The sequence below is a fragment of the Lycorma delicatula genome, chromosome 3 (genome assembly GCF_047948215.1).
Source record: "Lycorma delicatula isolate Av1 chromosome 3, ASM4794821v1, whole genome shotgun sequence".
Lineage (NCBI taxonomy): Eukaryota > Metazoa > Arthropoda > Insecta > Hemiptera > Fulgoridae > Lycorma > Lycorma delicatula.
In genome coordinates this window covers 37,450,737-37,466,177 of record NC_134457.1, presented here as the reverse complement: position 1 = coordinate 37,466,177, position 15,441 = coordinate 37,450,737, and the positions used below count along the sequence as shown (strand labels likewise).

Below are 15,441 nucleotides of genomic sequence, written 5' to 3'. Positions count from 1 at the left end.
TACATCATGCTTTCCTTTTTGCTACAGGTGCCTTTAAATCAAGCCCTTTCGCAAGCATATTTGTTGATTGTGATGTACCATCACTTTGCGATAGACAGGACCAGCTTCTAGCATCTTACACTACTTGTCTTAAAGGATAACCAAAACACCCAGTTTTTAAAGCAACCCTAGAAAATGCTCATTTCCAAAGGTATGAGGGTAATCCATGATATACAGCATACCTGGCATTTACCATACCCATTAAATTTGGACACCTATTTTTCCATGTTCATACCCTCTGTGAAGAATCCTATAAATTTTTAGTTTTAAGTTTTATTTTTTTAAATATTTTTAGTTTTTAACCTAGTTTCAGTTTTTATTTTTGTTCTTTAATCAGTGTGTTATCCTAGAAGAGGCACTTTACACCCCTCTCAGACTTTGTTAAGTTCTATTTATGTTTTTTTTTATGTTTACGTTTATATTAATTTTTTGTTTACAACTGTGATATTAATTTTAAGTCTGTTTTAAGTGATATTTTATATGTGATATTAGTTGTAAATTTTTGTTTGTTTCTTTTTTTGTTTTGAGCCTAGTTAGTATTTTAATCTGGGCAATGATCAGTGCAAGTGTTTTTTGCCCTCTAAAAGAAAAAAATATTCAAGTGCACTACACATACTTTTGATTTCATCATCATGAAGTTGTACCGCTATTATTGCTTTATTGAGGTCAATTTTTGTGGTACAATTCATTTTTGAGAGTCCTTTTATGACTATTGCCAAAAAACCTTTAATTGGATTTAAGTCTGAGGAGTTGCTTGACCATGGAACACCTTAATGTTGTGTTCTTTGAAAAATTTTTCCACTTTTTGTCTGTATGGCATGTTGCCAAATCTTGTTGGAACACTCCATTGCCTTTTGGGAGTTTGTTTTGAAGTTATAATAACCCTTTCCTTCAGAATCTTGATGTATCCATTCCCTTTCAACGTTCTATCTACTGGAAGTAATGAACAAGGGCCTACAAATGTGAAACAACAACCCTAAAAACGTTTTTTCTGGGTGGTTTTACTGATGGTTGGGTATGAGCCCATTGATGTATTTTTATCTGCTGCTTTTCTAACATATGAACCCTTTTCCTCTGAAGTTAAAAATGTGACTTGTTGGAAACTATAACATTTTCTGTTCATCTGCAAGAAAACAACGTATAACAGTTGTCATGTGTAAATCTGTTCCACTGGCTGCTATTCTCAATTTAAGTTCACAGCAGATAACTTAGGATAAAGTTTACTTTTCTCACTAATAAATTGATTCTGTGTTGGAAGTAGTTTTTCTTTAGAGCCACATCTCCTTTTCCTTTCAGATGAAAAAGAACCAGTTTCTTTAAATTGTTTTATAATGGGATTCACTGCCCCAAGTCCAACACCACAGTGAGAAGCTATTTGTCGTTGCATCATACTGGCATATTCAGGAAGAGAAACAGTTTTTGAACACTTTCTTGGCATTTACATATTCAAGGCATACAGAACAAAAAATTCAAAAATATGATTTTGTGATAAAAAATCAAATAAAGTTTTGTAAAACACTATTTATAACATGAAAATTGCTAAATAACCAAAGAACAATAACCTCACATTACACAGGCAACTTTAAGAATGGGTGTGGTCAAGTGTGTATCCACAACATAGAAATAAACAAAAAATTCCAGGTGTTTGAATTAATTTTCATGCTTCTGTAGAAGAATAAGTAAATGATTTTTAATAAAATTTAAAATTTAGTTTCATTTTTTTTATCACATCTTGTTCATATCATTAAACGTATTGACAGATGTCTGAAAAATTCCCAAACTAAATTAAATAAAAATACAGATTTAAAGATAAACAAATTTACTCATATCAGCCTTCTACATAGAAGCCTTCTCTAGTTATACACTCATTGCAGCACCGGTAGAACCTGTCAAATGCTCTGGAGAAATCATTTTGTGGGATCGCCTTCAACTGCTCGGTGCAAGCTTTTGGATGGCTGAAATGTTGTCGAAAAAACAGCCTTTCATTTTCAACTTGAGTTTCGGGAACAGAAAATAGTCTGTTGGAGCCAAGTTGGGTGAATAGGGTAAGTAGGATAAGACAGTGATTTGATTTGTGGCATAATGAAGTGTTAAAACTGTTGCCATGTGTGCCGAAGCATTGTCGTGCAAGAGAGTCCAACTGCCCAGATCCCAGTACTCGGGCCGGATTTGACGAATGCAACACATCAGGCATTTCATTACTTCCAAATAGAACTTAAAATTCATGGTTTGACCAATTGGGATAAATTCATGATGAATCAGGCCCTTTGAGTCGAAGAAAGGAATCAACATTGTTTTCACTCTTGATTTTTGCTGCCTGACTTTCGCTGGTGTTTGTGCTCCAGGACACAACCAAGCAGCAAATTGATGCTTCATTTGCAGATCATACATTCAGCACCAGCATTCATCCCCAGTTACAGTTATTTTCAAAAAATTTGGGTTGCTGTTGGCAGTTTCAACGTAGCACACCTTTCAGCGGTTCATTTTTTCTGTTAGAATTGTACGTACCATGTCTTTACCAATGTTTAGCTCTTCTGCTATGGCTCGAAGGGTAAGATACGCAACGTTTTCGTCGTGAATAGCTGTTGACATCCTACCACTTGTTTATCATCATCCAGTGACTTTGTAATGTCTTTAAACACTTCCACCATGTTTATGTTGTAGTGCAAGATGTGGCTTCATCACTGAATGCTTGCTGTATCATAGAATAAGTTTTAATGAAACATTTTTGAAGTCGAACACAAAATTTTATTGCGCTTCTCTGTTTCATGTGGTGAGCTTGCATAAGGTCACATGAACACAGCTTAAGCAACCGAATATAACTAGACTGGAGTGACAAAGCGTGATGAAATTTTGTACACACACTTGTTAGACATCATACTACATATTTCCTTGGTTATCCGAGAGATGGCGCTACTTGTATCAACTACAGAAATTTAATTCAGGAACTTTCCAGACCTACTGTGTATGTCATCAGATTTTTTTTTTTCATAACAAAAGGCTCACAGAGTAAGAAGTGATAACTATCAAAATGCGAGTATTAAAAGTGATGTCTGCTTATTACCAGGGTCTATTTATGATAAAAAATAAGTAAGAATGAATTTGTTATGTTCCAGATATATTAGGTACCCACCGGGTTGGTCTAGTGGTTAACGCGTCTTCCCAAATCAGCTGATTTGGAAGTCGAGAGTTACAGCGTTCAAGTCCTAGTAAAGCCAGTTATTTTTACACGGATTTGAATACTAGATCGTGGATACCGGTGTTCTTTGGTGGTTGGGTTTCAATTAACCACACATCTCAGGAATGGTCGAACTGAGAATGTACAAGACTACACTTCATTTACACTCATACATATCATCCTCATTCATCCTCTGAAGAATTATCTAAATGGTAGTTACCGGAGGCTAAACAGGAAAAGAAAGAAAGAAAGATATATTAGGCAGAGTCTGATTTGATGACTCTTTTTTAAATAGCCCCTGTGGTATATATGCACTAGGCCAAATTTGTTTGTCAATGCTGGAAGAGATGCTAGAATCTGTTTTTTTATATTGTATTCAGAACCGCTTCCATCTTCTTCAGATTGGATATTGAGAAGTTGAAATGCTATTCCTGCAGTGTTGATTTCAGGTAAGAGAGCAGAAAAAAGTTACATGAAGCAAGGTTCAGATTGGCATTTCTCACAAAACATTCATGACCAGCATCAAATCGTTGTGGTTTAAGCATACCTATTTCTCGAACTCGCCTCTCCAAAGCATCAAATGTTTTACGATCTGGATAATTTTCCTGGTATTCACGCACAGCAGCCAATCCATTTTTATTTACTTTACCATGAATGAACAACATGTTCATCAACTCTCCAAATAAAAACAAATTTGTAGTATTGTGGATGACTGACCAACAATAATAACCTAAACCTGCTCAAATGAATATTCAAATGCTAGACATTAAACTTATTGTATATTTCTGTAGATAAGACAACCTTCAGATAAGATGAGGTATACATTTTCATCCAAGTTTTCTAGTTTTAGCATATATCTGTCCTATAAGATGACCCCTAAACTATCAGCAGCCTATGAATTTAGTTTAGATCGGCAATCATCATCTGGATAATAATACTGTATAGCTTGTATGGAATTATGTCTTATTTAGACTGATTTGATCTTTTGGGTAATAACCTTGACTCTTCACAAAAGCGTCATATGTGCTATTCTATTTTATGGATATACCCTACCCTGTACTAGAAAATAATTACGATTTGTCTGTTTTTTCCTAAATAGCTCAATAAACATAACTTTTAATATTTATTTTATTTTATTTTAGTATTGTTTTACGATTACAATGTGATGTATTATCATACAGCGTATTTAAATAATATGATAGATTTTTCAATAAGTTGTAATCAAGATCAATTGCAGTCGGTGATTGCACGGAAAAAGGAAAAGCCTCTGTTAGCATTGTTATGTTATAGTTTCATTGTAGGTTATGTCGTGTGTTCGAACAATTTGTACTATAAGTGTAATCAGCGTAAACTTTGTTAAGTGTGGCCCTAATCATGGAACCAACAAAAGAAGAAAGTATGAAGCAAGCTTCAAGTTAAAAGTCATAAAACAGGCTAAAGAATTGAACAACTATGTTGCAGCAGGGGCTTTCAATATAACAGAGAAGATGTTAAGCAATTGAAGAAAGAATGAAGATGCTGTTAAAAAAATACCAATGAAAAAATATTCATGAGGAGAGGAATAGTTTGCTGGCCAGATTTAGAAAATAACATTGCAGAATGGGTACAAGAACAGAGGCTTTTGTTATGTTGTTACAAGAAATGCGATTAGGGCTTATGCAATAATAAAGTGGGCATGAGTCACTCCAGAAAAAAGTAAAGAATTTAAAGCAACAGTAGGTTGGTGCACTCGTTTCATGAAAGAAAAAATTTGGTAATACGACAAAACAATAATTCTTCAGAAATTGCCACAAAATCTTGACCATAAAGTCACGACTTTTCACAAGTTTGTTATTCGTATGAGGCAGAAATACAACTTTCCATTATCTAATATTGGAAATATGGATGAAACACTGATTAACTTTGACATAAGAAACAATAGAAATGTGGAAAAAAGGCATAAAAGGTGTTAAAGCAGAAGTACAGTTAATGAAAAGACCAGGTTTACAGTACTAACAATATTAAGATTGCTGTTATACCGGGTGGTTTAACTTCGATGCTACAACTTTTAGATGTCTTTCTGAATAAACTATTCAAAGATCACATGTGTGAACAATGGAATAACTGGATGATAAGTGGCAAGAACTCTTATATGAATGGTGGAGCTGTGCGAGCTGCGTCACTTGATGTGCTGTATGATTTCATGATCACATCATGAGAAAAGTGAAAGTAAAAACAGTGATAAAGTCCGTCAAAAAGTGTGGGATTTCTAATGCTGTGGATGGTACTAAGGATGATTTGTTATGGGATACTGATGATGAAGTGGAAAATGACTTGCTAGGTACAGAATGGTACCTATATGATGAGCTTCTCAACAATGAAAGTGAGGATGTACTTGAATTGAATGTACAGAATTGAATGTGAGGATTTTGCAGGATTTTAAATACATTGGTGAGTGATTTGTTTTATTTTATAATAGTTTCAATTTATATAAATTTCAATCTAATTTTTTTTTTTATATCTGTCTTATAAGACAACCCTGGATTTTGGGGGCCTTTTTATATATATATATATATATATATATATATATATATATATATATATATAGCCGAGAGACTACTACAGAATATTATATCTTGCCTTGAAGCTATATCTCAATATATACTACACTATACTATATCTCACTGGCTTAATCTTGTCGCCTAAGAAAACAAAATGTGTAATCTTTTCTTGACTGCGAGACCCTTTTTTCTCAACAGAGCCATTTGCCATCTCTCCAGACATTAAGTTTTTAGATTGTTTTTGATAGCCTTCTTATGTGGGTCAAACACATAAAACAGTTAAAGACAAGATGTTTAAAAATTTTAAATATTCTACGAGTTCTTAGCAACATGAAGTGGGGAGCCAATCAATCATGTATGTTGCGTTTTTATTATTCTTTAGTTCGGTCGTGTTTGGATTACGGTTGCATTGCTTACTCTTAAACACGTCATACCATGCTTAAGATGCTGGATGGTTTATATCACACTTACCTTCATCTTGCTTTGTGGAAACCATACTTGTTCATTGTGGTGAACCTGCATTTTGGGGATAGACAGAACCAGTTACTAACATCTTACTCTGCCCATCTTAAGGACAACTGAGTCACCCTATTTTTAAAGCAGTCTTCACAAACTTCATTTACAATGGTATGAAGACTATCCACGTTATACAGCACCAATAGGTGTCTGTACCTGACATTTACTATACCTTTTAAATTTTGATACACCTTCTATCACTTTACACCTATCACTTTTCATATCCTTCTATGGAGACTCTACACCTTAAATTTTAATTTTCACCTTACCATATATAATAAAAAATTAACTACTATCTTTTTCAGCAAATGTTTTAAGAATTTCTCTCAAGACAAATCCAGATGCAGTAGTATACACGTATGGGTTGAAATAGAATGACACCTAAATGTGTATTTGTTGTTAATGACAGAACCTGTATATTCAGTCTGCCTAGTATCACAAGTGTCTTCACTACCAAACTGTATACTGTCAATAAAGCTTTGAATATCATTAACCCAAAGTACTGTCATGTCCTTATTTGTAGCGACTTGTGTAGTGCACTCCAATCTTTAGATTTGTTTTCTAGACATACTATTATCAATGAAATCTACAATGCAGTCACTGAGTTGAACCGTCAACACACAAATGAGTTTCTGCTGGATCCCTAGCCACATTGGAATTCTGGATAATGAATGTGCTGATTCTGCTGCTAAGGATGCATTTAGTCAACTGTACTTCATCACCCGTGTTACTACTGCTGTTTAATTTATAAAACACACTATTAATTTTCTTTAAAACATACAGAAAAATTCTTTGAGAGGAAGTAGTTATTTGCCGATTGCAATTAGGTCATACCAGAGCCACTCACAGGTATCTGATGTCATCAGAAAACACATCCCTCTGTGTACAATGTAACTACTCCTTGACTGTGCACCATATCCTTGTGGAATGAATATGTTATGCAGCCTTACATTGTAGATTTAAATTATCAAGAAACATTCACCATATCCTGCAATGATGATCCGGCAATGATAAGGTTTTAAACCAGGTGTTCTTAGAAAAGAAATTTTGAAGACAAATATTCCTAATAATGGTGATTAGTGCATTAGTGTATCCTGGGGGTTTCCTTTAAACTATTTCTTAATGTTTCTATTGTTTTATTAACTGGTATGTTAGTGATATCATAACTTACCATTTTAGTGTTAAGTTAACTTTAATGGAATTTAAGTTATTTATGACTTTGTAACCATTTCATTTACAACACATTTATAGTTAAAATTGAAAAATATATTTATCAATTTAAACAAAAAGTATGAAATTACAAACCATCAGATCGTACTTGAGGATGATGTTTTAATTAAAGATAAGATGGGTTAGTGGTTTGCATCAATGATTTTATGAACAAAGCAAAGTATGATGTTTTAGATTTACATCATTCTAATAGTGGCAGTGAAATTATGTTGTTTATACAGATATTGTGATAATAATGTTATGTTTTCTAAAGTTTAAGTTTTTTAATATTTGTTTTTCTGTAAATATAGAATTTGTGTATTGACTGTTGATGCAGGATCCTGCTAAAATCAACTATTGGTATTAGTTTTTTTAGGTTTTATCTGTTATTGTGTTTTAGTGGTTAAGTTGCACAGTTTTAATGGTTAAATTATTGAATTTCATTATTACAGTGGTCAATATGTTGATGAATTATTTGAATTTTCAACAAAAAAATTATATATATACACACACACATATGGGTAGAAAATTCTGATTTTCTAACTTTTTACCTGTTATTGTCTGCTATTTAAATTACACGGACCTTCTGTTATTTTTATTTTTAACGTTGGTATTTCTTTGGTGTGGCTTTAGTCACTTTAAAGTCAATGTGTTAATTTTTGAATCTGCTAATTAATTTTATGAGTTTTAACTGTTGATGAGCATTATCTTCAAATATAGCTGTATTGCCTTATCTTTGGTCACATGTGAAACATTAAATAACCCCTTCCAAATCCATTTGGCTTGTAATAGATAGTTATTGTGCTACTGCAATAAATTATAGTTTTTGTAATAAATAATTTCACATTTTTTATTTATTAATCTTTTTTTGGAGTCATTGAATGATTTTGTGCTATTCTCCATTCTCCCCTCTGTTCTGTGTGCTGTTCAATATTTACCAGTCTTAGTCTTCCTCTATATGTCCCTCCATCACCGAATTAATTAAACTTGGACATCTTATTAAATCTACTTAGTTTGCCTTAGAAGATTCTGCCATAAATTTCTCTCCTCTCCTTATTTGTCAACTTAAATTTTTATCAGATTTCCCCATTAATTTTCAAAAACTTTCTGTAATATAATTTTTAAAGACAGTAACAAAGTAACAAATTTATCCTGCTTCCACTGTATTGTGTTGTTCTGTTAAATTATTATTTAATTCTTCATCCTTATTTGACTCATTTGATTATGTTTGTTTTAAAATGATTTACTTTCAGACTGAATTTCTCTCCTAGCAGCAGATTTATGCTATTTAGTATTTTTCTCATTTCCTTTTCGTTTCTGTTAGCTTCTTTTATGTAAAAGTTAAAAACTCATATGGGCACATGATAGACTGTATTGTTTTCTCACTTTCCAAATTATAGCTGTGTCAGAACCAGAACCTTTCTTCATGTTCTTCCCTTACCGCTGCTATGTGATTTTTATATAGATTATAAATAGCTCATCTGTTCCTAAAGCCGTAATAATTATTCAATGAAATAAAAATTGGTTTTTAAAATTGTGAAATTTTGAGTTATCAGCTTGTTTGGTCTAAACTATTGTTATTAAGATCTGTTGTACAAAGCCAGGAACCATTACTGTACAGTACTAAGCTGAGAGTAATGTCTAGATCCTTTTGTTCTCAAAAGGGTATATCATCAGTTTGGTCTATTAGGTCAGAAAAATGTAGACAAAATTTATTAATACCTCCATTATGTTCTGACTAACCATTATTTATAAGTAAAAAAAATAAATAAAAAACTGATCGTTGTCAAACAAGTACACGTTATTCTTTGTGAGTTCTGTAATTAATTTTAATCTATCTTATATTTAGTGATATATTGTATAATATTGCTACATAGGTGTGGAAATGAATAGATGCATTTAATACCTTTCAAAAAACATTTAAACCTGTAATTTAAAACTTTCAAAAAAATGTTTTAATGCAGTCAAGTAGCAGTTTGGAAATGTGAATTTTGAAAATGCAGTTGGGAAAATGTAGTTAAAGAATTTAAATATAATATCTTGTATAAAGGTATGATCAGTGTCCTACATTTATGATTTCTCCAAGCTCAACGTATACAATAATGCAGGATGATTTTTTCCGTATTGTTTTAGAGGCATTTCTAAATAGGACTGCCTTATAGTTTCATTTATTTACATTCATTTAAGTGATCTCATTCATTTAAATGAATGAAATTATTTATGTGTGTACATTCATTTATTTGCTTCATTTATGTGTTTTTTCATCACTGTAATATTGGTGAGAATTCACATCATATGTATGTGCAAACAAAAATATTTTTGTAATAATGAGTTTCTGATCCGTGCTATTATTTGACATTGTATACAGGTTATTTTATTGAATATTCTGTGCTTATTATATTTATTTTTATTAAATTTGGATTCTCTGGCTTTATTTATTTTAATGAAATTTGTTTGTTTTGAATGCTGTTAAAAAGCTTCTGTATGACTGATTTTTTGTGTTGATTCTGTCCACAGATTAGGCTTGCATATTTAATGAATAATTTATTTTTAAAGTTAATCAGGTTTTGTTAATTTTTAACCTATTATTTATCGTGTAACTGTTTTGCTAAGTATTGGAATATATATTTGTCATATTTAGCTCAAGAATGGTGTGTCAAAAAAGGTTTTGAGTTAGTTGAACTTGATCCTGAAGTTGATGATGAATGGGAAGCTGAACAAGATTTTGTTGAAACTACTGGCATTAAAAGAGTTATTCAGGCTCTTCATGCTCATGTTTGGCCAGTTTTGACTATGAAAGGTAATTTTATACCATTTATTACTTATTTATATTTTTTATAATTTTGTAGTAAATTAATATTGTGTTACTTATTCTGTTTCTTAATTTGTATTATGTAAAAGGTGATTATTGCATTTATTGAGAGTATTTGGATATAAGCAATTATTTCTGTTAATAAATTTAAACCTTACTACTGTGTAATAAAACCTATAAGGAAGAAATCTCGATTGCAGATTAAATTGTGACATATTGTGTGATAACATACATAATATGCATTTCCATGTGCATGTGAAGATTATCTACAGAGGATGAAATATTTGACAGATATCATATTTTAAAAAAAAATCAAGAACTTAGTATATACATATAGAACTATGTTTTTAATTTTTTTTAAATAAATACCTTTGTTACACAGTTATCTAATTCATAAAAGTAGTATTCATTTATTAAAAGGTTCTGTGTAAACCTTGAAATAGGCAAAACCTTGTCGTAACTTGAAATAGACTGAGTTAAGCCTATATATACGTATTATAGTTTTGCTGGTTTATAGCCTTCATAGTTGAATTCAGTTTGATAGTTTATAATTTCATATTTATCTTTAAATTTCTATTGGTTTATATAAATTTTGGTTTATTTCTAAGATTTTCTATATATTTTCTGCTAATATTATTTTGTGTTTTTGTAAATTAAAAACCGTTTTTATTTATGTAAAAACAACCTGTGTGGAGAATAATATTATTTTACATTTATAATAAAAAAATATCATAGAAATAAAGCAAAGTAAACACAAATTGCCAGGAAAGGTGTTAGATTTATAAATTTGATGATAAATGTGAATTAATAAAACCATCAAAAAGGGTTCATTTAAGATTATGATTACTAGAGAAAAAGTTATGGAAAATCACAGCTATAAACCAAAATAATAGAGAAATTGATTACCTGAGAAAGTATTAAGAGGAAATGTGTATACTACATAATAGATTATTTAGATGTAAATATAAAATAGATTCACAAATGGAATTTACTGCTAAAGCTGTAAATACCAGCCATAAATATATATATATATATATCTACACACACTATATTTCTTTGATACTATAATATAGTCAGGTTTATAATTGTTGCAGGCGGTCTGTCATTAATTATATGCATTTCAGAAAATGAGATGTTGATATGAGTTAGAATGAATACACTACCCAGATGGTATCTTCATTTTTAGGTCGTGTTTGTTTACATGTGAGGAGTTGTAGTGGTTTAAGACCAGCCAATTGGGTAGAAGTCAGCATGTTAATTCCTAGATCAGCTGATCTTTGATTTAATTCACAGCAAGGAAATGCTGTGTAGTATACTCACAGTATTTTTTATGTAGGTTTTATCCATCTCATCGTCCTCATTAAACATATGTGCAGCATATTTGAATTGGTAATGTTAAAATTAAAAAACTATGTATTATAAAACATATTTTACAAATGTATATAAATTCATAAATAATTCTTAATTTAAAACCATATATATAAAGCAAGAATGCAATATTAAAATTTATAGACTTATACACTTATGTTAATGACTACTATTAATGAATTAACATATATCAGAAAAATGTAAACTTCAAAGTTGCTAATGTTAAAAACTATGAATAAAATTATTTTATTAATGTAAAAATGCAATAAGAACTGATTGTATTTAAATACTGCATGATCATTTTTATTGTACCTCATCAAAATTTTGTTAATTTCAGATATGATGAAGTCCAATACAGTTGTTATAAGGTAAATTACTAGCAGGAAAGTAAAAAGGTTTTGCTCACCCTGGTTATACCTCCAAATCTATTCTTGTATTGGTTACACCTTCTAATCTACATCAAATTACATTTTATATTAAATTGAATGGCAAATTTTCCAAAATTTTGTACAGTTTATCCAAAACGATACTAAAAAAACGATTTATGAAAAAGTTCTCTATGATAAAAAGCCTTTGAACATTCCGTACTTCCTAATTGCCTTTTAACAAATTTAAGTCAGCAGGAAGGCATCACTAGACTTCTATTACATCCTAAACATAGAAAATTGATAATTATATTTCATGTAAAACTCGGATTTAACAATTTTAAATTTAATAACTATTTTGAAAAAGACAATTTTTTTTGTGGTCTTTTCTTCTTAATTTATTTCTCTAGTTTTCTGCTTGGACACAATCTACAAGTATGCATTTGAGGTGTGCAACTTGATTTGTGTAAGGAATGTTTACATGTCACAATTATGATTTAAATTTTTGTTTTTATAGATAGAAAAGAACCCACAAGTTTTAATGGCCTTCTTCACGGTGGTCTAACATGTTCTGATGATAATAATTTAAGTGAAGAACTGGAAGATCTTCACTTAGGCACTGGTCTTGACCAGGCAAATATAGAAGGAAAAATTGGTATGTTTTTATTGTTGCTATAATAATTATTATTATAATTATAGGAATTTGTGTTGTACAGAGTGTTTATATAATACTAATATGTTTATTTTATTGTATTGATTTTAGCAAACTGAATTATTACCTCATTAAATGTATTTTGCTGTGCTGGATATGCACTACATTTTGTCATCCCTGTGTGTTTTTATATCCCATCATCCTCTTTTAATTGAAATCTGTACTAAAACGACTTGTTCTAAATGCAGGTTAATAAATAAACGTTTTTTTAAAGTATTTTCATTGGATTATTATATGTCAGCAAATCAAGCATTGCTCTAGTTACAGTATTTTTTCTTCAGGTTACAAATATTTTCCTACATCATTCAGATATTTTTATCAGTTCATTTATTTGTAGATCTTTAAGTCCTATGTATGCAGTGTTTTTTGTAGTATCATTATTTAATTTTAATTTTAGCTTATTATGTTCATGTTTAACTAATGGAAGATGTAACTGTTTAAAAGAAACACTTCTCAAGTTGTCAATATTACCTTTTTAAAAATAAATATCTCTTTTTAATAATACAATGTAAATTATTAATAATTTACATTATTTTATTATTAAAAATAAAATTCTCAATTTACTTATTAAAATTGTTTTTTTTCTTTTTTTTATGTTGAGCACTTTTGCAGAGAGCTCTGCTTTGTCAGTTTTTATGAAAAATAAATATATGATAAAAAACAGTTTTTAAAGTAGAGGTATTTTTACCAGTTCAGTTACAGATAGAAAAAAAAACAGTAAATTATATTATTATTGATACACCGTCCTAAGTAAATTCTCAGAAATTATAAAATTAGATATGGTATGAATGAAAATGAATTTATTTTGATGTGTATAATGACAATTTTTATAATTGTATTCATTTAATTTGAAAAGTAGGGTCATCTTTTCTTGTCAAAGGCTTTTGCTTTGTAATAATAAACATAAGGCTTTCATACTAATAAACATTATAATATAAGATCTGTTTTGTAATAGCAACTGCAGTTGTTACAGAGTAAAAAATGAATTAAATTTATATCATGCACTATACTGTAGCCATTATAGGTGTTCAACACAACCCACTGAAAAAAATTTCTTATTTTTTTATATAAGTATAACAAATAGGTATAACAAATTTTTTATCTAAAAATTAATGTCTACATTAATTACTTATTTAAAAAAAAATCAAGGAGGACAGATGTATTATTTTATAGTACCAAAAATTAAAACTTCCTAGGACCAACATTACACCACGCATTTTGTCTGGTGGCTGCACTAAAACATTATCAAATATAAATACTATGTGGTACAGGTACAGAGGTCATTTAGTTGAATCTTTAAAAATTAAAATTTTGTTTTTATTTGAAATTATGTCAGTGGAATGTTATTGATATTATTTATTTATTTAGAGGAGCTTTTTGGAGGAGGTGATTTATCTGAAGGAGACATGGATTTTTCAACACTGTTTGGTCAATTACAAGAAATGAAAGAAAGAGTGTCATCATTGTCGAATGATCAGAGGAAGGCATGTGCTGAACAAGTGGTTCTTGCTTTTTGGAAAGCTATCGGTGGTGATAATGAAGAAATTGACATGCCAGAAGATGGATGACTGTGATAATTTATATATATATATTTATGTATATTTATAAGTATGTATAGGTGTATATTTATAATTCTGTAAAAATAATAGTATATCATTTTTATAAATTATATGTAAAATAATTTGGGTATTTTTTTTGTTGATCATTTTATGATCTATTGATATTTATTGACTTATCATTATTTATTGATATTTATTTTACTTATCAGAGCTGGTTAGTGGATTACAGAGTATAGTTGGGAATCTAGCTCTGTGATTCTGCTTATGAGAATAAGTTGTTCTTATATATATATATATATATATGTATATATCTATTGTATTCATACTATATCCCCATAATAAATTGAAAAATAAGATTTGGATCTCAATCATATGTATTGTGTTCAATCATCAGTAGTCACTGTTAATAATTGTTATAGCACCAGTTTTGTCATTATTTAATCATTATAATTTTCTTACTGATAAGAAAATTGTGTTATATATTGTTGGTACTAAGTCAAAACTTCGAACTAAGTCAAAGGTTTTCAGGAGACTGTTAAAACTTAGAAGTGTGATTTCTATAATTTTCATCTTGTCTAAGAATTTAAATACTTATGCCTAATATAGTGTATATTTCCATAATAACATTTTTACTTTATTTATAGAGAGGCAAGAATATGATGCAAGTTTCTGCATTTCACTGTATTATTATTATTATTATTATCACTTACAAGGTTGTGAAGGAAATGAATAAATGACAGTTTTGTGTAAAGTAAATTAATAAAATTCATTTACTATTCAAAACCAAACTCTAGAAATGTAATAAAAAATAATTGTTGTAGTATAAAAATACTTGAAAAATATTGCTAAAAGATATTGAAGTCATGAACAGAAAGGCTTACTAAATTATCTGAAACCTAATAACCTATGCTATCTTAAAAGGTATATTATTTCATTTATTCACAAACGTTGGCTCAAAAACTAATAAAAGAGAATATTAGTAGTTTGCTTTTGAAAAAAGTACATTTCTGTGATTACTCAGAGATTTTATAAAAAATAAAACATGAATTTATCAACAAAATATTAATTCTCATGTAAAACTTAAAACTACCCCTTGTCAGATCACCATCATCCTTGGCTTTCAGAATAAAAAAATAAATACAC

The 15,441-nt window shown here is 29.9% G+C and overlaps 1 protein-coding gene across 1 annotated transcript in view; it reads left to right on the top strand.

The window, feature by feature from the left end:
- The window catches only part of LOC142321519 (alpha- and gamma-adaptin-binding protein p34-like), a 39,213-nt gene extending 24,519 nt beyond the window's left edge, over positions 1-14,694 (top strand). The window contains exons 4-6 of the mRNA XM_075359671.1: positions 10,124-10,282; positions 12,545-12,682; positions 14,108-14,694. Coding sequence (XP_075215786.1) covers positions 10,124-10,282; positions 12,545-12,682; positions 14,108-14,307 — 497 coding nt within the window. The 3' untranslated portion in view covers positions 14,308-14,694. The remainder of the gene's footprint in view (positions 1-10,123; positions 10,283-12,544; positions 12,683-14,107) is intronic.
- Positions 14,695-15,441: the final 747 nt, after the last annotated feature.